Raw genomic sequence first — 26339 nt, 5'->3', positions numbered from 1 at the left:
TGTCCTGGAGGGCAGGTAGTTTGCCCCCGGTGATGCGTTGTGCAGACCTCACTACCCTCTGGAGAGCCTTACGGTTGTGGGCGGAGCAGTTGCCGTACCAGGCGGTGATACAGCCCGACAGGATGCTCTCGATTGTGCATCTGTAGAAGTTTGTGAGTGCTTTTGGTGACAAGCCGAATTTCTTCAGCCTCCTGAGGTTGAAGAGGCGCTGTTGCGCCTTCTTCACAACGCTGTCTGTGTGGGTGGACCAATTCAGTTTGTCCGTGATGTGTACACCGAGGAACTTAAAACTTTCCACCTTCTCCACTACTGTCCCGTCGATGTGGTAGTTAGGAAATGTTTTAATAATACAGATGGGAACATTCATGAAGTAGCTAGGAAATGTTTTAATAATACCGATGGGAACATTCATGAAGTAACAAGGAAATGTTTTAATAATACTGATGGGAACATTCATGAAGTAGCTAGTAAATGTTTTAATAATACAGATGGAACATTCATGAAGTAGCAAGGAAATTTTTTAATAACACTGATGGGACATTCATGAAGTAGCTAGTAAATGTTTTAATAATACAGATGGAACATTCATGAAGGAGCTAGTAAATGTTTTAATAATACATATGGAACATTCATGAAGTAGCTAGAAAATGTTTTAATAATACCGATGGGAACATTTATGAAGTGTGCCAAGCATAGGGTTAACGTGTGCCAAGCATAGGGTTAACATAGGGTTAACGTGTGCCATGTTATCTGATGAGAATCGCTTCAATTTAGCCTGCAAGTAAATCCCTGATTGTAATTAGCTGATACGCATTTTCTGCCAGAGAACCTGTTTTAAAATTTAAAATGGTTGCTTATGAACCCATTTATATTCATCCATTTAATAATTACATTTCACAACTTTCCAAATCATTAACATCTAAGTGTTTATATTTCTATTCAAATCAATCCAAATCCATAATCAAAATAAAATACACATTTTAAAATGTAACTTTATTGTTATTGTAATCATGTCTCAAGAGGATAAAACTAAAGTAGACCTATTTTGGGGAAGATTTGATATAAACAATATGATTTAATGTGGTGTCAAAAAAAACACACTCAAAAACATGAGTCAGAACACAGCCTGTCTATTCTCTCATGTCATTTCAGGTTCTCTGTCCGGGAAAATGTCTTTCCACAATTAGGTTCCCTAACTAAAACTCTTTCCAAACTGTGTGTTTATGTTCTCATGCCTTTTTTAGGTTCCCTAACTTGGAACAATGTTAAGGCTTCTCTGCAGAGTGTATTATTTTATGTTTGTTTAAGTTCCCTAACTGGGTAAAACTCTTTCCACAATGGGAACAGGGGTAAGGCTTCTCTGCAGAGTGTATTCTCTTATGTTTGTTCAGGTTCCCTAACTGGATAAAACTCTTTCCACAATGGGAACAGTGGTAAGGTGTCTCTCCAGAGTGTATTCTCTCGTGCTCTTTTAGGTTCCCTAACTTGGTAAAATCCTTTCCACATTGGGCGCAATGGTATGGTTTCTCCCCGGTGTGTGTCCTCTCGTGCTCTTTCAGATTATCTAACAACCTAAAATGCTTTCCACAATGGGAACAGGGGTATGGTTTCTCTCCAGAGTGTATTTTCTTATGTTTGTTCAGGCTCCCTAACTGGGTAAATCTCTTTTCACAATGGGAGCAGTGGTACGGCTTATCTCTAGAGTGTATTATCTCATGCTTTTTTAGGTTCCCTAACTGGGTAAAATCCTTTCCACACTGGGAGCATTGGTAAGGCTTCTCCCCCGTGTGTGTCCTCTCATGCTCTTTCAGATTATCTAACAACCTAAAATTCTTTCCACAATGGGAACAGGGGTACGGTTTCTCTCCAGAGTGTATTTTCTTGTGTTTGTTTAGGTTCCCTAACTGGGTAAAACTAATTCCACACTGGGGGCAATGGTAAGGTTTCTCCCCTGTGTGTGTCCTCTCGTGCTCCTTCAGAGTATCTAACAACCTAAAATTCTTTCCACAATGGGAACAGGGGTAAGGCTTCTCTCCAGAATGTATTCGCTTGTGTTTGTTCAGGCTCCCTAACCACATAAAACTATTTCCACATTGGGAGCAGTGATAAGGCTTTTCTCCTGTGTGTATTCTCTTATGTTTGTTCAGGCTCCCTAACAAAGTAAAACTCTTTCCACACTGGGAGCATTGGAAGGGCTTTTCTCCTACGTGTGTCCTTTTATGCTCTTTCAGCTTCCATGACCACTTAAAACTCATATTACATTGGATGCAGTGGTGTTGTCTCGCAGGTTTGGGAGGCTTTGGGTCTGGTTCCCCTGAAGGACTCTTCCTGCTGTCATAGTGAGAGGCTGGTCTCTTTCCTGCCAAAAACAAAGAGTATTTGGTTAAACAGAGACCTAAATGAAACCTCCACATTATAAAACTGTCTTTCCTATTGAGGTTTAATCCAGACTAGATCCCTCATTATAAAACAGTACATTTGGATCGTGGATAATGATTGGTTAATAGCCGTTAGTTATTTATGATGATCCCTGGGTAATGCCTGTTAACTTCTTATGGCTGCGGGGGCAGTATTGAGTAGCTTGGATGAAAGGTGCACAGAGGTGCCCAGAGTAAACGGCCTGCTCCTCAGTCATAGTTGCTAATATCATGCATATTATTATTAGTATTGGATAGAAAACAGTCTGAAGTTTCTAAAACTGTTTGAATTATGTCTGTGAGTATAACAGAACTCATATGGCAGGCAAAAACCTGAGAAAAAATCCAAACAGGAAGTGGAAACTCAGGCTGGTAGATTTTCAACCAAGCTCCCATTGAAATCACAGCGAGATATGGATGAGTTTTCACTTCCTACAGCTTCCACTAGATGTCAACAGTCTGTAGAACTTTGTCTGATCACTCTAATGTAAAGGGGGGCCGAAGGAGACAGGAATGAGTCACCACTGCCATGAGCTGACCCTTCTTTGACCACGCGCGTTCACATTGGAGGGAACTCCGTTCCATCGCTCATCTGAAGTCAATGTAATTCTCCGGTTGGTACGTTATTCAAGATTTATGTTAAAAACATCCTAAATATTGATTCAATACATCGTTTGACATGTTTCTACGTACTGTTACGGAACTTTTGGACGTTTCGTCAGGTTTTAGTGAACGCACTTCCCTGACGTTGGATTTGTATACCAAACACGCGACAAAAAAAAAACTATTTGGACATAAATTATGGACCGATTATTATTACCGAAAAAAACAAACATTTCTTGTGGGAGTCCTGGGAGTGCATTTCGACGAAGATCAGCAAAGGTAAGTGAACATTTATAATGCTTTTTATGAGTTTTGTTGACTGCACAATTTGGGCGGGTAACTGTATGGCTTGCTTTTGTGGCTGAACGCTGTTTTCAGATTATTGAATATTGTGTTTTGCCGTAAAGCTTTTTTGAAATCTGACACAGCGGTTGCATTAAGAACAAGTGTATCTTTAATTCTATGTAAAACATGTATCTTTCATCAAAGTGTATGATGAGTATTTCTGTTATTAGATGTGGCTCTCTGCAATTTCTCTGGATATTTTGGAGGCATTTCTGAACATGGCGCCAATGTAAACATGAACTTAATCGAACAAGACATATATGTATTGTGTAATATGAAGTCCTATGAGTGTCATCTGATGAAGATCAGCAAAGGTTAGTGATTCATTTTATCTCTATTTGTGCTATTTGTGGCTCCTTTCTTTGGCTGGAAAAATGGCAGAATTTTTCTTTGAGTTGGTGGTGACCTAACATAATCGTTTGTGGTGCTTTCGCTGAAAAGCCTATTTGAAATCGGACACTTTGGTGGGATTAACAACAAGATTACCTTTAAAATGGTATAAGACACATGTATGTTTGAGGAATTTTAATTATGAGATTTCTGTTTGAATTTGGCGCCCTGCACTTCCACTGGCTGTTGTCATATCGATCCCGTTACCGGGTTTGCAGCCATAAGAAGTTTTAACAGTTGTATTTGAATTATCCCTATACATCCACTGTCCCAAGGCCAAGCCAGGCAATTTATAAACTAATCTCCACTGTCCCACAGCCAAGCCAGGCAATTTATAAACTAATCTCCACTGGAAAAAGCATCTAGACATTATTACCCCGTTCTTCTAGTCTAGCAGTTGGTTTGTAACAGAGGGGATTTGTATCAACTTTGCCATCTGCCTCTCGGACCTCTGAAAGTCATTTTGTAGGTAAAATAAAATATGTATAGAACTTATTTTGGTGATTTATTATTGAATAGAAATTTCTAATCGAATTTCCCTGTTGGTTTGCTACTAGAATGGAACATAAAAGGGAGACTGCACTTCCTGATTGGGCCTTGTGTTTTTAATCAATGCTCATTAAGAAGTGCTAGCGGCCGTGACTGAGGCCAAACAACGGATGTCTTGGGGGTGTTATTTGATGTTTCTTGGGTGTATTTGACATTCAAATCACAAGGGCAGTAGTGAGTAAAATGAGGTAAGCTAACTTTGCTGGAGAGAATAAAGTTTTGAAGTTGAGGACTTCTCCCCTTCTCACTGACTCGCCATCTCTAATTCAGTTCTATGTGTAGGCTAAAGGCTAGACCTTGTGTTTAGCCAAGCTGACAGCAGCTAGCTAGCATAGCTTGGTGATAGCTAACAGCTGGCTATCCTCTCTAGCTGATATTTCCCTGTTAAATCAGTTAGCTGACAGCAGCTAGCTAGCATAGCTTGGTGATAGCTAACAGCTGGCTATCCTCTCTAGCTGATATTTCCCTGTTAAATCAGTTAGCTGACAGCAGCTAGCTAGCATAGCTTGGTGATAGCTAACAGCTGGCTATCCTCTCTAGCTGATATTTCCCTGTAAAAGTAGTTAGCTGACAGCAGCTAGCTAGCATAGCTTGGTGATAGCTGCAGCTGGCTATCCTCTCTAGCTGATATTTCTGTTAAATCAGTTAGCTGACAGCAGCTAGCTAGCATAGCTTGGTGATAGCTAACAGCTGGCTATCCTATCTAGCTAATATTTCTGTTAAATCAGTTAGCTGACAGCAGCTAGCATAGCTTGGTGATAGCTAACAGCTGGCTATCCTATCTAGCTGATATTTCCCTGTAAAAGTAGTTAGCTGACAGCAGCTAGCTAGCATAGCTTGGTGATAGCTAACAGCTGGCTATCCTATCTAGCTGATATTTCCCTGTTAAATCAGTTAGCTGACAGCAGCTAGCTAGCATAGCTTGGTGATAGCTGCAGCTGGCTATCCTATCTAGCTGATATTTCTGTTAAATCAGTTAGCTGACAGCAGCTAGCTAGCATAGCTTGGTGATAGCTAACAGCTGGCTATCCTCTCTAGCTGATATTTCCCTGTTAAATCAGTTAGCTGACAGCAGCTAGCTAGCATAGCTTGGTGATAGCTAACAGCTGGCTATCCTCTCTATCTAATATTTCTCTGTTAAATCAGTTAGCTGACAGCAGCTAGCTAGCATAGCTTGGTGATAGCTAACAGCTGGCTATCCTCTCTAGCTGATATTTCCCTGTTAAATCAGTTAGCTGACAGCAGCTAGCTAGCATAGCTTGGTGATAGCTGCAGCTGGCTATCCTCTCTAGCTGATATTTCCCTGTTAAATCAGTTAGCTGACAGCAGCTAGCTAGCATAGCTTGGTGATAGCTGCAGCTGGCTATCCTCTCTAGCTAATATTTCTGTTAAATCAGTTAGCTGACAGCAGATAGCTAGCATAGCTTGGTGATAGCTAACAGCTGGCTATCCTATCTAGCTGATATTTCTGTCAAATCAGTTAGCTGACAGCAGCTAGCTAGCATAGCTTGGTAATAGCTAACAGCTGGCTATCCTATCTAGCTGATATTTCTGTTAAATCAGTTAGCTGACAGCAGCTAGCTAGCATAGCTTGGTGATAGCTAACAGCTGGCTATCCTATCTAGCTGATATTTCCCTGTAAAAGTAGTTAGCTGACAGCAGCTAGCTAGCATAGCTTGGTGATAGCTAACAGCTGGCTATCCTATCTAGCTGATATTTCCCTGTAAAAGTAGTTAGCTGACAGCAGCTAGCTAGCATAGCTTGGTGATAGCTAACAGCTGGCTATCCTATCTAGCTGATATTTCCCTGTCAAATCAGTTAGCTGACAGCAGCTAGCTAGCATAGCTTGGTGATAGCTGCAGCTGGCTATCCTCTCTAGCTGATATTTCCCTGTTAAATCAGTTAGCTGACAGCAGCTAGCTAGCATAGCTTGGTGATAGCTAACAGCTGGCTATCCTCTCTAGCTGATATTTCTGTTAAATCAGTTAGCTGACAGCAGCTAGCTAGCATAGCTTGGTGATAGCTAACAGCTGGCTATCCTCTCTAGCTGATATTTCCCTGTTAAATCAGTTAGCTGACAGCAGCTAGCTAGCATAGCTTGGTGATAGCTAACAGCTGGCTATCCTCTCTATCTAATATTTCTCTGTTAAATCAGTTAGCTGACAGCAGCTAGCTAGCATAGCTTGGTGATAGCTAACAGCTGGCTATCCTCTCTAGCTGATATTTCCCTGTAAAAGTAGTTAGCTGACAGCAGCTAGCTAGCATAGCTTGGTGATAGCTAACAGCTGGCTATCCTATCTAGCTGATATTTCCCTGTAAAAGTAGTTAGCTGACAGCAGCTAGCTAGCATAGCTTGGTGATAGCTAACAGCTGCCTGTTATGCTAAAATAGCAAGACACTGTGTCTGGACTGTGTTTCATAAGACACTAGTTCTACAACACCTTGCTACAAAAGTAGCTGGCAACTTAGTTTCAACGTTTCATCACGTCATGTAAATAAATACACGTTTCCATGGAAACGATATCAACAACTGCCAGTCGAATGCCCGGTCATCAGTTCTTCATATACATAACTGGCTAGTTGTGTCTCATCTCTCATCATGTCCGCTGTTAGATCTTTCCTGGGGGGACAAATCCCAGAACTGAACTACAGTATAAATGCTAAATTGTAATTATTATTTCACCTCCAGGGCCTATTTATTGTACATAGATTTCTCTATTGTGTTATTGACTGTACGTTTGTTCATGTGTAACTTCTGTGTTGTTGTTTGTGTCGAACTGCTTTGCTTTATTCTTGACCAGGTCGCAGTTGTAAATGAGAACTTGTTCTCAACTGACCTTCCTGGTTAAACTATCATTATGACATCATGGCCTATCTGGTTAAACTATCATTATGACATCATGGTCACCTGGTTAAACTATCATTATGACATCATGGTCACCTGGTTAAATAAAGTTGAAGAAAAAAAATGTATACAAACAACATGCTACAATTTCAATGATTTTCCTTACAGTTGAGGAAATCAGTCAATTTAAATAAATAAATTAGGCCCTAATCTATGGATTTCACATGAAAAACTGATATGCGTCAGTTGGATCAGAAAACCAGTCAGTATCTGACCATTTGCCTCACGCAATGTGACATCTCCTTCACAGAGTTGATCAGGCTGTTGATTGTGGCCTGTGGGATGCTGTCCAACTCCTTTCAATGGCTTTGTGAAGTTCCTGGATATTGGTGGGAACTGGAACGCGCTGTCGTAGATGTCGATCCAGAGCATCCCAAACATGCTCAATGGGTGACATGTCTGCAGGCCATGGAAGAACTGGGACATTTTCACTCTTCCAGGAATTGTGTACAGATCCTAGCGACATTATCATGCTGAAACAAGGTGATGGCGGCGGATGAATGGCATGACAACGGGCCTTAGAACCTCGTCACGGTATCTCTCTGCATTCAAATTGACAATGATAAAATGTAATTGTGTTCATTGTCCGTAGATTATTTATTAGATATTTCAGCTCCTTAAAACATGGGACCAACACTTTACATGTTGCGTTTATATATTTTTGAAAGTGTACTAACATCCCTACAGATGAAGGCTACACGTGGACATAAACATTGCCCAGCTTGAGCGTAGATACTCTAGCTCCGATCACAGCCATTCAACTGATGGTGAAATCCCTTGAGCGTAGATACTCTAGCTCCGATCACAGCCATTCAACTCTAACTGTTTTAAAGTCACCATTGGCCTCATGGTGAAATCCCTGAGCAGTTTCCTTCCTCTACGGCAACTGAGTTAGGTAGGACGCCTGTGTCTTTGTAGTGACTGGGTGTATTGATAAATCTAAAGTAGGGCTGGGCGGTATACCATTTTTTGCGAAATACCAATATTGATGCACGTACTGGTTTGGGTTTTTAACTTTACCTTCTATACCGGTATTTGAATGTTTGGTTTGTTAAATGTGATACGCAGTGTGTAACGTCCATTTTTATAGTTTCCTTCGCGACTTGAGTCACCTCTCTCTCTCCACGCCGCTTTCCACACAGACCTAGCCACGTCCCCCTGTCACTCAAGGAGCGTATTTGGATGTTCGTCAACAACGACACTTGCGTTCAGTCTGCATGGTCAATGCAGCAATGTTGATGACAACGATGCAGTTGTCACTTTTCTTCTTAATATAAATCTACTAGCGTTCTTTAAATTACACTATTAGCTTGTGTTTCTTGCAACTGCAAACAGCTAGTTTGTCTTTTATTACCATGTTGTTCCTCAATCTTGTTAGCCGCTAATGCTAATCGCTAGCTAGCTAATAAATGTACTGAGTAAGAGCAAGCGTAATGAGCTATACAGCCTGATAATACCAGTGATGCTGTTCTTACGTCTGCAAACAGCTAGTTTGTCTTTTATTAGCATGTTGTTCCTCAATCTTGTTAGCCGCTAATGCTAATCGCTAGCTAGCTAATAAATGTGCTGAGTAAGAGCAAGCGTAATGAGCTGTACAGCCTGATAATACCAGTGATGCTGTTCTTACGTCTGCAAACAGCTAGTTTGTCTTTTATTAGCATGTTGTTCCTCAATCTTGTTAGCCGCTAATGCTAATCGCTAGCTAGCTAATAAATGTACCGAGTAAGAGCAAGCGTAATGAGCTATACAGTCTGATAATACCAGTGATGCTGTTCTTACGTCTGCAAACAGCTAGTTTGTCTTTTATTAGCATGTTGTTCCTCAATCTTGTTAGCCGCTAATGCTAATCGCTAGCTAGCTAATAAATGTACTGAGTAAGAGCAAGCGTAATGAGCTATACAGTCTGATAATACCAGTGATGCTGTAGACCTAAATCAGCGTGTTGTTTGTGCAACAGTGTCTTCTAAATTAAAGAGGTAAAACGCAAAGCAAGAATATGTTAGCTACATGAAGTAGCTAAGAGAAAACAATTCAATGTAGCGAAAGATTATAGGGTCCCCCTAGGAAACACCTATCAACACATTAGTTCCTACCCTGTCACAATAACTCCTCCCTGGCGTTTTCATTCGTTGTCATGTCAACAACACTGTATTCAAAGTGCCCACTATTATATTCTAACTATATAATTAGAATAGACATTCTAGTCCCATGATTCCAACAGTTAACCCAAGTGTTTTGCTCTAAATCGCAAGTCTAATCGCAACATTTGGTTAAAAATAAGGCCCAGATGACCTGCCCGTATCGTGCAGCCCTACGTGGCAGTGTGGAAATGATCTTAAATGCAGAAATTGATGAAAAGTATGGCTTTTTTGGGGGGTTGAAGTTGAACTGAACAGTATAAACCAATCAGAATGGAGAAAGACCCATTGAAATCACTTAGAATATATATATATATATATATATATATATATATATATATATATATATATGTGTGTTTCCACCTTTAAATCACTACTCATAAAGCAAATGTATAACTTTTATTATTAAAAAACATAAAATACAGTCAAATACAGTCCATTTCTTTTAAAATACCATGATAGAATATTTTGGCCAAATCGCCCAGCCCTAATCTAAAGTGTAATTAATAACTTCACCATGCTCAAAGGGATATCCAATGGTTGCTTTTTTGTTGTTAAACCCATCTACCAATAGGTGAGCTTCTTTGTGAGGCATTGGAATTTATATTTTTTGTACATACACTACCGGTCAAACGCTTTAGAACACCTCCTCATTCAAGGGATTTTCTTTATTTGTACTATTTTCTACATTGTAGAATCATAGTGAAAACATCAACACTATGAAATAACACATATGGAATCATGTAGTAACCAAAAAAAGTGTTAAACAAATCAAAATATATTTTATATTTGAGATTCTGCATATAGCCACCCCTTTGTGATGATGACAGCATTGCACACTCTTGGCATTCTCTCAACCAGCTTCATGAGGTAGTCACCTGGAATGCATTTCAATTAACAGGGGTGTCAATTTTTGACTGGTACTGTATATATAAAAGTTAACCAGTTTAATTTAGACAAATATAAGATTTTTATGCAATGTCCTACTTAAACTTGCCTGAACTCCAACATATAGACCAAGATCTTAAGGATAATGATGAACGTGGTTTCATTTGAAAATGACTAACTTTATATGTGCACATGCTCAGTTTGACTTTTACATGGAATCGCCCTTAAAAATGTTGTGAATATATATATTGGGAAGCATTTAATCCACTAAAGTTTGTTGGTCGATCAAACTCATGGAAGCTTTATAACGGTAGTCTCCTTTAACACCTGATTTACTGAACACAAGGCACATCTCAACAGGTGGTCCAGGTAAGTCATGACACGGCACATCTCAATAGGTGGTCCAGGTACAGTGTCATGACACATCTCAATAGGTGGTCCAGGTACTGTGTCATGACATGACACATCTCAATAGGTGGTCCAGGTACTGTGTCATGACACGGCACATCTCAATAGGTGGTCCAGGTACTGTGTCATGACACGGCACATCTCAATAGGTGGTCCAGGTACTGTGTCATGACACATCTCAATAGGTGGTCCAGGTAAGTCATGACATGACACATTTCAACAGATGGTCCAGGTAAGTCATGACAAGGCACATCTCAACAGGTGGTCCAGGTAAGTCATGACACGGCACATCTCAACAGGTGGTCCAGGTAAGTCATGACACATCTCAACAGGTGGTTCAGGTAAGTCATGACATGACACATCTCAACAGATGGTCCAGGTAAGTCATGACAAGGTACATCTCAACAGGTGGTCCAGGTAAGTCATGACACGGCACATCTCAACAGGTGGTCCAGGTAAGTCATGACACATCTCAGCAGGTGGTCCAGGTAAGGCATGACATGACACATCTCAATAGGTGGTCCAGGTACTGTGTCATGACACATCTCAATAGGTGGTCCAGGTACTGTGTCATGACACATCTCAATAGGTGGTCCAGGTACTGTGTCATGACACGGCACATCTCAATAGGTGGTCCAGGTACTGTGTCATGACATGGCACATCTCAATAGGTGGTCCAGGTACTGTGTCATGACATGGCACATCTCAATAGGTGGTCCAGGTACTGTGTCATGACACAGCACATCTCAATAGGTGGTCCAGGTAAGTCATGACACATCTCAACAGGTGGTCCAGGTAAGTCATGACACATCTCAACAGGTGGTCCAGGTAAGTCATGACATAACACATCTCAACAGGTGGTCCAGGTAAGCCGTGACACATCTCAACAGGTGGTCCAGGTAAGTCGTGACATAACACAAGTTCCTCTATTTGTTCCTCAAGCAAATGAAGAATGACATCACAATTTCTCATCAGACCAACTCCTTTAAGTTTTGCTTAAAACTAATTTTGTTCAAAACATTTTTATTTGTTTACCCTTTAGTGTGTGGAATTTACTATATTTATATTTATTTAACGCTTTTCAACAGGAAAAGTTACAACAACAAAAAATCACAGGAGGACATCTAACAATTCCTACAGTACAGAACAACATATTCAAGTGTAGAATTGCCTTTTAAAACCACACATTATTTTCACTAACTGCAGAGTTTGTCCTCCTGTTAAAATGTATTTACTGGTGTTAATCAGATCAATGGCCCTGTTTTATAAGATAGTACTCACTGTATTTACTGGTGTTAATCAGATCAATGTCCCTGTTTTATTAGATAGTACTCACTGTATTTACTGGTGTTAATCAGATCAATGTCCCTGTTTTATAAGATAGTACTCACTGTATTTACTGGTGTTAATCAGATCAATGTCCCTGTTTTATAAGATAGTACTCACTGTATTTACTGGTGTTAATCAGATCAATGTCCCTGTTTTATAAGATAGTACTCACTGTATTTACTGGTGTTAATCAGATCAATGTCCCTGTTTTATAAGATAGTACTCACTGTATTTACTGGTGTTAATCAGATCAATGTCCCTGTTTTATAAGATAGTACTCACTGTATTTACTGGTGTTAATCAGATCAATGTCCCTGTTTTATAAGATAGTACTCACTGTATTTACTGGTGTTAATCAGACCAATGCCCCTGTTTTATAAGAGAGTACTCACTGTATTTACTGGTGTTAATCAGATCAATGTCCCTGTTTTATAAGATAGTACTCACTGTATTTACTGGTGTTAATCAGATCAATGTCCCTGTTTTATAAGATAGTACTCACTGTATTTACTGGTGGTAATCAGATCAATGTCCCTGTTTTATAAGATAGTACTCACTGTATTTACTGGTGTTAATCAGATCAATGTCCCTGTTTTATTAGATAGTACTCACTGTATTTACTGGTGTTAATCAGATCAATGTCCCTGTTTTATAAGATAGTACTCACTGTATTTACTGGTGTTAATCAGATCAATACCCCTGTTTAATAAGATAGTACTCACTGTATTTACTGGTGTTAATCAGATCAATGTCCCTGTTTTATAAGATAGTACTCACTGTATTTACTGGTGTTAATCAGATCAATGTCCCTGTTTTATAAGATAGTACTCACTGTATTTACTGGTGTTAATCAGATCAATGTCCCTGTTTTATAAGATAGTACTCACTGTATTTACTGGTGTTAATCAGATCAATGTCCCTGTTTTATAAGATAGTACTCACTGTATTTACTGGTGTTAATCAGATCAATGGCCCTGTTTTATTAGATAGTACTCACTGTATTTACTGGTGTTAATCAGATCAATGGCCCTGTTTTATAAGATAGTACTCACTGTATTTACTGGTGTTAATCAGATCAATGGCCCTGTTTTATTAGATAGTACTCACTGTATTTACTGGTGTTAATCAGATCAATGGCCCTGTTTTATAAGATAGTACTCACTGTATTTACTGGTGTTAATCAGATCAATGTCCCTGTTTTATAAGATAGTACTCACTGTATTTACTGGTGTTAATCAGATCAATGTCCCTGTTTTATAAGATAGTACTCACTGTATTTACTGGTGTTAATCAGATCAATGTCCCTGTTTTATAAGATAGTACTCACTGTATTTACTGGTGTTAATCAGATCAATGTCCCTGTTTTATAAGATAGTACTCACTGTATTTACTGGTGTTAATCAGATCAATGACCCTGTTTTATAAGATAGTACTCACTGTATTTACTGGTGTTAATCAGATCAATGTCCCTGTTTTATAAGATAGTACTCACTGTATTTACTGGTGTTAATCAGATCAATGTCCCTGTTTTATAAGATAGTACTCACTGTATTTACTGGTGTTAATCAGATCAATGTCCCTGTTTTATAAGATAGTACTCACTGTATTTACTGGTGTTAATCAGATCAATGACCCTGTTTTATAAGATAGTACTCACTGTATTTACTGTTGTTAATCAGATCTCCAGTCTTCTGTTCTTCGTCCTCCTCCAATGTGACAGTAATCTCCCCCTCCTCTTCCTCCTTCACTCCAAAAACGTCTTCCTCTTCTTTCACTGTGACAGTCATCTCCCCCTCCTCCTCCTTCATTACAAAAACTGCATCTTCCTCTTCCTTCACTGTAACATCCTCTTCTTTCACGCTGAAAGCCTCTTCCTCTTCTTCTTTCACTGTAACAGCCTCACCTTCTACTTCTTTCTTGACGGTAACAGTCTCCTCTTCCATGAGCTTTCCTTTCTCCGTCAAGCAATTCTCAGTGTATCTTAGTAAACTCATGTTCGGCGATGTTAGCTTAGCTAAGCTTAGCTAGCGACTCTGCTAGTGCTAGCTTAACCAGCCAGCTGACTAACAGCAACAACGTCAATACGAAATGAAATGGGATAACTAGTTCTTTCCAAAGAAGTGTGTTTAAAACATAGTTGCAAATTAAACCACAAAATTGTCTTAAAGAACTTGAATGTTCCGACTTTGTTGGCTAGCGAGCTACCGAAGAGGCTGCAGTTGTTGAAGAAGCGTTCCGTCCACTAGATTATACGTCACACGAGAAACATCGCCTGAAAGACACATATCGCCATCTGCTGTCTGGAGGGAGGAAACGCAGTTGACGGGGGAAACAATGCTCTAACCACTAGGTTAGCTAGTGGACGGAACGCTTCTTCAACAACTGCAGCCTCCTCGGTAGCTCGCTAGCCAACATTGTTGAAACATTCAATCTCTTCAGACAATTTTGTTGTTTATTTGCAACTATGTTTTAAACACACTTCTGTGGAAAGAACTAGTTATCCCATTTAATTTCGTATTGACGTTGTTAGTCAGTTAGCTGGCTGGTTAAGTTAGCATTAGCCTGGAATCCCAGAGCTGACAAGGTACAAATCTGTCGTTCTGCCCCTGAACAATGCAGTTAACCCACTGTTCCCTGGTAGGCCGTCATTGTAAATACGAATGTGTTCTTAACTGACTTGCCTAGTAAAATAATTTAATAAATACCTACTGTAAAATATGGTGCTGGATCTTTGATGTCATGGGGCTATTTTGCTTCCACTGGTTCTGAGGCCCATGTTAAGGTCAACAGCATCATGCATTTTACACAGTACCAGGATATTTTAGGCCAAAACCTGGCTGCCTCTGCCAGAAGGCTGAAACGTCCAGCAAGACAATAACCCCAAGCCCACATCAAAATCGACAAAGAAATGGTTAATTGGGCACAAAATCAAAAAAATTCTATGACCATCTCAGTCTTCGGACTTGAACCCCATTGAAAACCTCTGGTTTGAATTAAAAAAGGGCAGTCCATAAGAACAGACAAAATATATCAGATCTGGAAAGATTCTATATGGAGGAATGGTCTAAGATCCCTCGCAACGTGTTCTAGAATCTCATAAACCATCCCTCGCAACATGCTCTAGAATCTCATAAACCATCCCTCACAACGTGTTCTAGAATCTCAAACCATCCCTCGCAACATGTTCTAGAATCTCATAAACCATCCCTCGCAACGTGTTCTAGAATCTCATAAACCATCCCGCGCAATGTTTTCTAGAATCTCAAACCATCCCTCGCAACATGTTCTAGAATCTCATAAACCATCCCTCGCAACGTGTTCTAGAATCTCATAAACCATCCCTCGTAACGTGTTCTAGAATCTCATAAACCATCCCTCGCAACGTGTTCTAGAATCTCATAAACCATCTCTCGCAACGTGTTCTAGAATCTCATAAATCATCCCTCGCAACGTGTTCTAGAATCTCATAAATCATCCCTCACAACGTGTTCTAGAATCTCATAAACCATCCCTCGCAACGTGTTCTAGAATCTCATAAACCATCCCTCGCAACGTGTTCTAGAATCTCATAAATCATCCCTCGCAACGTGTTCTAGAATCTCATAAACCATCCCTCGCAACGTGTTCTAGAATCTCATAAACCATCCCTCACAACGTGTTCTAGAATCTCATAAACCATACCTCGCAACATGCTCTAGAATCTCATAAACCATCCCTCGCAACGTGTTCTAGAATCTCATAAACCACCCCTCGCAATGTGTTCTAGAATCTCAAACCATCCCTCGCAACGTGTTCTAGAATCTCATAAACCATCCCTCGCAACGTGTTCTAGAATCTCATAAACCATCCCTCGCAACGTGTTCTAGAATCTCATAAACCATCTCTCGCAACGTGTTCTAGAATCTCATAAACAATTCCTCGCAACGTGTTCTAGAATCTCAAACCATCCCTCGCAACGTGTTCTAGAATCTCATAAACCATCCCTCGCAACGTGTTCTAGAATCTCATAAACCATCCCTCGCAATGTGTTCTAGAATCTCATAAACCATCCCTCGCAACATGCTCTAGAATCTCATAAACCATCCCTCACAACGTGTTCTAGAATCTCATAAACCATCCCGCGCAATGTTTTCTAGAATCTCAAACCATCCCTCGCAACGTGTTCTAGAATCTCATAAACCATCCCTCGCAACGTGTTCTAGAATCTCATAAACCATCCCTCGTAACGTGTTCTAGAATCTCATAAAACATTTTAGAAAATGGCTCAGTGTATTTGTATTTATATCTGTTTATTATGGATCCCCGTTAGTTCCTGCCAAGGCAGCAGCTACTCTTCCTGGGGTTTATTATGGATCCCCGTTAGTTCCTGCCAAGGCAGCAGCTACTCTTCCTGGGGTTCATTATGTATCCCCATTAGTTCCTGCCAAGGCAGCAGCTACTCTTCCTGGGGTTTATTATGGATCCCCGTTAGTTCCTGCCAAGGCAGCAGCTACTCTTCCTGGGATTTATAATGGATCCCCGTTAGTTCCTGCCAAGGCAGCAGCTACTCTTCCTGGGGTTTATTATGGATCCCCATTAGTTCCTGCCAAGGCAGCAGCTAATCTTCCTGGGGTTTATTATGGATCCCCATTAGTTCCTGCCAAAGCAGCAGCTACTCTTCCTGGGGTTCATTATGTATCCCCATTAGTTCCTGCCAAGGCAGCAGCTACTCTTCCTGGGGTTTATTATGGATCCCCATTAGTTCCTGCCAAGGCAGCAGCTACTCTTCCTGGGCTTTATTATGGATCCCCATTAGTTCCTGCCAAGGCAGCAGCTACTCTTCCTGGGGTTTATTATGGATCCCCATTAGTTCCTGCCAAGGCAGCAGCTACTCTTCCTGGGGTTTATTATGGATCCCCATTAGTTCCTGCCAAGGCAGCAGCTACTCTTCCTGGGGTTCAAACACATTAAGGTACTGACATGACATATAAAACAAAAGATCAAACAGTACATCATATAACATTATTACACCACTACACATCTACAATACAAAATGTACAATACCACCATACAACTATATTACATTGTACGTGTGTGTAGAGTGTGTGTGCCTGTTCCTGCGTGTGTGTCTCTTCACAGTCCCCGTTGTTCCATAAGGTGTATTTGTATCTGTTTTTAAAATGTGATTCTACCTGTATAAATTACCTGATGTGAAATAGAGTGTAGTCATGGTGATGTGAAATAGAGTGTAGTCATGGTGATGTGAAATAGAGTGTAGTCATGGTGATGTGAAATAGAGTGTAGTCATGGTGATGTGAAATAGAGTCATGGCTCAATGTACATTTGTACCTCCTGTTTCAGGAAGTGGAAGTGATGTCACTGAGTACTGCCCCTATATATACAGCACATTTGGAAAGTATTCAGACCCCTTCACTTTTACACATTTTTGTTACGTTACAGCCTTATTCTAAAATGTGTTAAATAAAATGTTATTCCTCATCAATCTACACACAATATCCCATAATGACAAAAAAACTGGTTTTTAGAAATGTTTGCAAATGTATTAAAAAATGTTTTTCCATTGGTCATCCTTGAGATGTTTCTACAACTTAATTTGAGTCCACCTGTGGTAAATTCAGTTGATTGAACATGATTTTGGAAAGGCACACACCTGTCTATATAAGGTCCCACAGTTGACAGTACATGTCAGAGCAAAAACCAAGCAATGAGGTCAAAGGAATTGTCCGTAGAGCTCCGAGACAGGATTGTGTCGATGCAGAGTTTGGGGGAGGGTACTGAAACATTTCTATAGCATTGAGCTCACTTTTTCACACTCGCAATAACATCTGCTAACCATGTGTATGTGACCAATAACATTTGATTTGAAGTTTGCAAAAAGGCACTAAAAGGACTCAGACCACGAGAAACCAGATTCTCTGGTCTGATGAAACCAAGATTGAACTCTTTGGCCTGAATGCCAATCGTCACATCTGGAGAAAACCTGGCACCATCCCTACGGTGAAGCATGGTGGTGGCAGCATCATGCTGTGGGGACGTTTTTCAGCGGCAGGGACTGGGAGACTAGTCAGGATTGAGGGAAAGATGAACGGAGCAAAGTACAGAGACCTGCTCCAGAGCACTCAGGACCTCAGACTGGGGCGAAGGTTCAACTTCCAACAGGACAACAACCCAACAGCACACAGCCTACACAACGCAGCTTCGGGACAAGTGGCTTCGGGACAAGTCTCTGAATGTCCTTGAGTGGCCCAGCCACTCTGCAGAGAAGAATGGGATCTGCAGAGAAGAATTGGAGAAACTCCCCAAATACAGGTGTGCCAAGCTTGAAGCCTCATACCCATGAAGACTCAAGGCTGTAATCGCTGCCAAGTTGCTTCAACAAAGTACTGAGTAAAGGGTCTGAATACTTTGTAAATGTGATATTGGAAGGTTTTTTTTTTAAATATAAAAACCTGTTTTTGCTTTGTCATTATGGGGTATTGTGATGTCATTATGGGGTATTGTGATGTCATTATGGGGTATTGTGATGTCATTATGGGGTATTGTGATGTAGATTGAGGGGAAAAAACGATTGAATCTTTGTTAGAAATTGGCTGTGATGTAACAAAATGTGGAAAAAAGTCAAGGGGTCTGAATACTTTCTGAATACACTGTATACTAATGGGTTTGCTGTGGTGGAATCTGATTTGAATATTTTATGAATATAAAGTAGGTTGTGCAGGTGTAGGCGTGGTCATGGAAAGAGCAGGTGTTCCTAATGTTTTGTAAACTCAGTGTATATAATGATCGACTACTAGTGGCGTTCCTAATGTTTTGTAAACTCAGTGTATATAATGATCGACTACTAGTGGCGTTCCTAATGTTTTGTAAACTCAGTGTATATAATGATCGACTACTAGGGGCGTTCCTAATGTTTTGTAAACTCAGTGTATATAATGATCGACTACTATTGACGTTCCTAATGTTTTGTAAACTCAGTGTATATAATGATCGACTACTAGTGGCGTTCCTAATGTTTTGTAAACTCAGTGTATATAATGATCGACTACTAGGGGCGTTCCTAATGTTTTGTAAACTCAGTGTATATAATGATCGACTACTAGTGGCGTTCCTAATGTTTTGTAAACTCAGTGTATATAATGATCGACTACTAGGGGCGTTCCTAATGTTTTGTAAACTCAGTGTATATAATGATCGACTACTAGTGGCGTTCCTAATGTTTTGTAAACTCAGTGTACATAATGATCGACTAATAGTGGCGTTCCTAATGTTTTGTAAACTCAGTGTACATAATGATCGACTACTAGTGGCGTTCCTAATGTTTTGTAAACTCAGTGTATATAATGATCGACTACTAGTGGCGTTCCTAATGTTTTGTAAACTCAGTGTATATAATGATCGACTACTAGTGGCGTTCCTAATGTTTTGTAAACTCAGTGTGTATAATGATCGACTACTAGTGGCGTTCCTAATGTTTTGTAAACTCAGTGTATATAATGATCGACTACTAGTGGCGTTCCTAATGTTTTGTAAACTCAGTGTATATAATGATCGACTACTAGTGGCGTTCCTAATGTTTTGTAAACTCAGTGTATATAATGATCGACTACTAGTGGCGTTCCTAATGTTTTGTAAACTCAGTGTATATAATGATCGACTACTAGGGGCGTTCCTAATGTTTTGTAAACTCAGTGTATATTTACATTTACATTTAAGTCATTTAGCAGACGCTCTTATCCAGAGCGACTTACAAATTGGTGCATTCACCTTATGATATCCAGTGGAACAGCCACTTTACAATAGTGCATCTAAATCTTTTAAGGGGGGGGGGGGGTTAGAAGGATTACTTTATCCTATCCTAGGTATTCCTTAAAGAGGTGGGGTTTCAGGTGTCTCCGGAAGGTGGTGATTGACTCCGCTGACCTGGCGTCGTGAGGGAGTTTGTTCCACCATTGGGGTGCCAGAGCAGCGAACAGTTTTGACTGGGCTGAGCGGGAACTGTACTTCTTCAGAGGTAGGGAGGCGAGCAGGCCAGAGGTGGATGAACGCAGTGCCCTTGTTTGGGTGTAGGGCCTGATCAGAGCCTGAAGGTACGGAGGTGCCGTTCCCCTCACAGCTCCGTAGGCAAGCACCATGGTCTTGTAGCGGATGCGAGCTTCAACTGGAAGCCAGTGGAGAGAGCGGAGGAGCGGGGTGACGTGAGAGAACTTGGGAAGGTTGAACACCAGACGGGCTGCAGCGTTCTGGATGAGTTGTAGGGGTTTAATGGCACAGGCAGGGAGCCCAGCCAACAGCGAGTTGCAGTAATCCAGACGGGAGATGACAAGTGCCTGGATTAGGACCTGCGCCGCTTCCTGTGTGAGGCAGGGTCGTACTCTGCGAATGTTGTAGAGCATGAACCTACAGGAACGGGCCACCGCCTTGATGTTAGTTGAGAACGACAGGGTGTTGTCCAGGATCACGCCAAGGTTCTTAGCACTCTGGGAGGAGGACACAATGGAGTTGTCAACCGTGATGGCGAGATCATGGAACGGGCAGTCCTTCCCCGGGAGGAAGAGCAGCTCCGTCTTGCCGAGGTTCAGCTTGAGGTGGTGATCCGTCATCCACACTGATATGTCTGCCAGACATGCAGAGATGCGATTCGCCACCTGGTTATCAGAAGGGGGAAAGGAGAAGATTAATTGTGTGTCGTCTGCATAGCAATGATAGGAGAGACCATGTGAGGTTATGACAGAGCCAAGTGACTTGGTGTATAGCGAGAATAGGAGAGGGCCTAGAACAGAGCCCTGGGGGACACCAGTGGTGAGAGCACGTGGTGAGGAGACAGATTCTCGCCACGCCACCTGGTAGGAGCGACCTGTCAGGTAGGACGCAATCCAAGCGTGGGTCGCACCGGAGATGCCCAACTCGGAGAGGGTGGAGAGGAGGATCTGATGGTTCACAGTATCAAAGGCAGCCGATAGGTCTAGAAGGATGAGAGCAGAGGAGAGAGAGTTAGCTTTAGCAGTGCGGAGCGCCTCCGTGACACAGAGAAGAGCAGTCTCAGTTGAATGACTAGTCTTGAAACCTGACTGATTTGGATCAAGAAGGTCATTCTGAGAGAGATAGCAGGAGAGCTGGCCAAGGACGGCACGTTCAAGAGTTTTGGAGAGAAAAGAAAGAAGGGATACTGGTCTGTAGTTGTTGACATCGGAGGGATCGAGTGTTGGTTTTTTCAGAAGGGGTGCAACTCTCGCTCTCTTGAAGACGGAAGGGACGTAGCCAGCGGTCAAGGATGAGTTGATGAGCGAGGTGAGGTAAGGGAGAAGGTCTCCAGAAATGGTCTGGAGAAGAGAGGAGGGGATAGGGTCAAGCGGGCAGGTTGTTGGGCGGCCGGCCGTCACAAGACGCGAGATTTCATCTGGGGAGAGAGGGGAGAAAGAGGTCAAAGCACAGGGTAGGGCAGTGTGAGCAGAACCAGCAGTGTCGTTTGACTTAGCAAACGAGGATCGGATGTCGTCAACCTTCTTTTCAAAATGGTTGACGAAGTCATCCGCAGAGAGGGAGGAGAGGGGGGAGGGGGAGGAGGATTCAGGAGGGAGGAGAAGGTGGCAAAGAGCTTCCTAGGGTTAGAGGCAGATGCTTGGAATTTAGAGTGGTAGAAAGTGGCTTTAGCAGCAGAGACAGAAGAGGAAAATGTAGAGAGGAGGGAGTGAAAGGATGCCAGGTCCGCAGGGAGGCGAGTTCTCCTCCATTTCCGCTCGGCTGCCCGGAGCCCTGTTCTGTGAGCTCGCAATGAGTCGTCGAGCCACGGAGCAGGAGGGGAGGACCGAGCCGGCCTGGAGGATAGGGGACATAGAGAGTCAAAGGATGCAGAAAGGGAGGAGAGGAGGGTTGAGGAGGCAGAATCAGGAGATAGGTTGGAGAAGGTTTGAGCAGAGGGAAGAGATGATAGGATGGAAGAGGAGAGAGTAGCGGGGGAGAGAGAGCGAAGGTTGGGACGGCGCGATACCATCCGAGTAGGGGCAGAGTGGGAAGTGTTGGATGAGAGCGAGAGGGAAAAGGATACAAGGTAGTGGTCGGAGACTTGGAGGGGAGTTGCAATGAGATTAGTGGAAGAACAGCATCTAGTAAAGATGAGGTCAAGCGTATTGCCTGCCTTGTGAGTAGGGGGGGAAGGTGAGAGGGTGAGGTCAAAAGAGGAGAGGAGTGGAAAGAGGGAGGCAGAGAGGAATGAGTCAAAGGTAGACGTGGGGAGGTTAAAGTCACCCAGAACTGTGAGAGGTGAGCCATCCTCAGGGAAGGAACTTATCAAGGCGTCAAGCTCATTGATGAACTCTCCAAGGGAACCTGGAGGGCGATAAATGATAAGGATGTTAAGCTTGAAAGGGCTGGTAACTGTGACAGCATGGAATTCAAAGGAGGCGATAGACAGATGGGTCAGGGGAGAAAGAGAGAATGTCCACTTGGGAGAGATGAGGATCCCAGTGCCACCACCCCGCTGACCAGAAGCTCTCGGGGTGTGCGAGAACACGTGGGCAGACGAGGAGAGAGCAGTAGGAGTAGCAGTGTTATCTGTGGTAATCCATGTTTCCGTCAGTGCCAAGAAGTCGAGGGACTGGAGGGAAGCATAGGCTGGGATGAACTCTGCCTTGTTGGCCGCAGATCGGCAGTTCCAGAGGCTGCCGGAGACCTGGAACTCCACGTGGGTCGTGCGCGCTGGGACCACCAGGTTAGGGTGGCAGCGGCCACGCGGTGTGAAGCGTTTGTATGGTCTGTGCAGAGAGGAGAGAACAGGGATAGACAGACACATAGTTGACAGGCTACAGAAGAGGCTACGCTAATGCAAAGGAGATTGGAATGACAAGTGGACTACACGTCTCGAATGTTCAGAAAGTTAAGCTTACGTTGCAAAAATCTTATTGACTAAAATGATTAAAATGATGCAGTACTGCTGGCTGGTGAAGTAGGCTAGCTAGCAGTGGCTGCGTTGTTGACTTTGTTTGAAAGTGTTGCTGGCTAGGTAGCCTCGATAACTGGCTAGGTAACCTCGATAACTGGCTAGATAATTACTCTAAACTACACAATTATCTTAGATACAAGGACAGCAAAGACAACTATGTAGCTAGCTAACACTACACTAATCAAATCGTTCCGTTGTACTGTTTCGGTAGAAGTTGGCTAGCTGGCTAGCTAGCAGTGTTGACAACGTTAGGACGGCGAAAATAGCTGGCTAGCTGACTTTGTTTGAAAGTGGAGCTGGCTAGGTAACCTCGATAACTGGCTAGATAATTACTCTAAACTACACAATTATCTTAGATACAAAGACAGCAAAGACAACTATGTAGCTAGCTAACACTACACTAATCAAATCGTTCCGTTGTAATGATTCGGTAGAAGTTGGCTAGCTGGCTAGCTAGCAGTGTTGACAACATTAGAAGATTCGATAATTCGATAATAATCTAAACTACACAATTATCTTTGATACAAAGACGGCTATGTAGCTAGCTAAGAAAAAAAGTGCTAAGATCAAACAAATCAAACCGTTGTACTGTAATGAAATGAAATGAAATGTAATACTACCTGTGGAGCGAAGCGAAATGCGACTACTCGCTCCAACCCGGAAGTGCTATCGACTACTAGTGGCGTTCCTAATGTTGTGTAAACTCAGTGTATATAATGATCGACTACTAGTGGCATTCCTAATGTTTTGTAAACTCAGTGTATATAATGATCGAGTACTAGTGGCGTTCCTAATGTTTTGTAAACTCAGTGTATATAAGGATCGACTACTAGTGGCGTTCCTAATGTTTTGTAAACTCAGTGTATATAATTATCGACTACTAGTGGCGTTCCTAATGTTTTGTAAACTCAGTATAATGATCGACTACTAGTGGCGTTCCTAATGTTTTGTAAACTCAGTGTATATAATGATCGACTACTAGTGGCGTTCCTAATGTTTTGTAAACTCAGTGTATATAATGATCGACTACTAGTGGCGTTCCTAATGTTTTGTAAACTCAGTGTATATAATGATCGACTACTAGGGGCGTTCCTAATGTTTTGTAAACTCAGTGTATATAATGATCGACTACTAGTGGCGTTCCTAATGTTTTGTAAACTCAGTATAATGATCGACTACTAGGGGCGTTCCTAATGTTTTGTAAACTCAGTGTATATAATGATTGACTACTAGTGGCGTTCCTAATGTTTTGTAAACTCAGTATAATGATCGACTACTAGTGGCGTTCCTAATGTTTTGTAAACTCAGTGTATATAATGATCGACTACTAGGGGCGTTCCTAATGTTTTGTAAACTCAGTGTATATTTACATTTACATTTAAGTCATTTAGCAGACGCTCTTATCCAGAGCGACTTACAAATTGGTGCATTCACCTTATGATATCCAGTGGAACAGCCACTTTACAATAGTGCATCTAAATCTTTTAAGGGGGGGGGGGGTTAGAAGGATTACTTTATCCTATCCTAGGTATTCCTTAAAGAGGTGGGGTTTCAGGTGTCTCCGGAAGGTGGTGATTGACTCCGCTGACCTGGCGTCGTGAGGGAGTTTGTTCCACCATTGGGGTGCCAGAGCAGCGAACAGTTTTGACTGGGCTGAGCGGGAACTGTACTTCTTCAGAGGTAGGGAGGCGAGCAGGCCAGAGGTGGATGAACGCAGTGCCCTTGTTTGGGTGTAGGGCCTGATCAGAGCCTGAAGGTACGGAGGTACCGTTCCCCTCACAGCTCCGTAGGCAAGCACCATGGTCTTGTAGCGGATGCGAGCTTCAACTGGAAGCCAGTGGAGAGAGCGGAGGAGCGGGGTGACGTGAGAGAACTTGGGAAGGTTGAACACCAGACGGGCTGCAGCGTTCTGGATGAGTTGTAGGGGTTTAATGGCACAGGCAGGGAGCCCAGCCAACAGCGAGTTGCAGTAATCCAGACGGGAGATGACAAGTGCCTGGATTAGGACCTGCGCCGCTTCCTGTGTGAGGCAGGGTCGTACTCTGCGAATGTTGTAGAGCATGAACCTACAGGAACGGGCCACCGCCTTGATGTTAGTTGAGAACGACAGGGTGTTGTCCAGGATCACGCCAAGGTTCTTAGCACTCTGGGAGGAGGACACAATGGAGTTGTCAACCGTGATGGCGAGATCATGGAACGGGCAGTCCTTCCCCGGGAGGAAGAGCAGCTCCGTCTTGCCGAGGTTCAGCTTGAGGTGGTGATCCGTCATCCACACTGATATGTCTGCCAGACATGCAGAGATGCGATTCGCCACCTGGTTATCAGAAGGGGGAAAGGAGAAGATTAATTGTGTGTCGTCTGCATAGCAATGATAGGAGAGACCATGTGAGGTTATGACAGAGCCAAGTGACTTGGTGTATAGCGAGAATAGGAGAGGGCCTAGAACAGAGCCCTGGGGGACACCAGTGGTGAGAGCACGTGGTGAGGAGACAGATTCTCGCCACGCCACCTGGTAGGAGCGACCTGTCAGGTAGGACGCAATCCAAGCGTGGGTCGCGCCGGAGATGCCCAACTCGGAGAGGGTGGAGAGGAGGATCTGATGGTTCACAGTATCAAAGGCAGCCGATAGGTCTAGAAGGATGAGAGCAGAGGAGAGAGAGTTAGCTTTAGCAGTGCGGAGCGCCTCCGTGACACAGAGAAGAGCAGTCTCAGTTGAATGACTAGTCTTGAAACCTGACTGATTTGGATCAAGAAGGTCATTCTGAGAGAGATAGCAGGAGAGCTGGCCAAGGACGGCACGTTCAAGAGTTTTGGAGAGAAAAGAAAGAAGGGATACTGGTCTGTAGTTGTTGACATCGGAGGGATCGAGTGTTGGTTTTTTCAGAAGGGGTGCAACTCTCGCTCTCTTGAAGACGGAAGGGACGTAGCCAGCGGTCAAGGATGAGTTGATGAGCGAGGTGAGGTAAGGGAGAAGGTCTCCAGAAATGGTCTGGAGAAGAGAGGAGGGGATAGGGTCAAGCGGGCAGGTTGTTGGGCGGCCGGCCGTCACAAGACGCGAGATTTCATCTGGGGAGAGAGGGGAGAAAGAGGTCAAAGCACAGGGTAGGGCAGTGTGAGCAGAACCAGCAGTGTCGTTTGACTTAGCAAACGAGGATCGGATGTCGTCAACCTTCTTTTCAAAATGGTTGACGAAGTCATCCGCAGAGAGGGAGGAGGGGGGGGGGGGGGGAGGGGGAGGAGGATTCAGGAGGGAGGAGAAGGTGGCAAAGAGCTTCCTAGGGTTAGAGGCAGATGCTTGGAATTTAGAGTGGTAGAAAGTGGCTTTAGCAGCAGAGACAGAAGAGGAAAATGTAGAGAGGAGGGAGTGAAAGGATGCCAGGTCCGCAGGGAGGCGAGTTCTCCTCCATTTCCGCTCGGCTGCCCGGAGC

The 26339-nt window shown here is 42.7% G+C and overlaps 1 protein-coding gene across 1 annotated transcript; it reads right to left on the bottom strand.

Moving 5' to 3' along the window:
- Positions 1-302: 302 nt before the first annotated feature.
- LOC120041355 (zinc finger protein 678-like) lies at positions 303-13673 on the bottom strand. The gene is made up of 2 exons (XM_038986302.1): positions 13630-13673; positions 303-2359 (listed from the first exon to the last, which is right to left on the bottom strand). Exon 2 carries the CDS (start codon positions 2253-2255, stop codon positions 1266-1268), a length of 990 nt encoding a protein of 329 aa, XP_038842230.1. The 5' UTR covers positions 2256-2359; positions 13630-13673; the 3' UTR covers positions 303-1265.
- Positions 13674-26339: the final 12666 nt, after the last annotated feature.

The sequence above is a fragment of the Salvelinus namaycush genome, unplaced genomic scaffold (assembly GCF_016432855.1).
Source record: "Salvelinus namaycush isolate Seneca unplaced genomic scaffold, SaNama_1.0 Scaffold45, whole genome shotgun sequence".
Classification (NCBI taxonomy): Eukaryota; Metazoa; Chordata; class Actinopteri; order Salmoniformes; family Salmonidae; genus Salvelinus; species Salvelinus namaycush.
The sequence above is the reverse complement of the archived record's forward strand: the minus strand, read 5'-3'. Positions and strand labels throughout refer to the sequence as shown.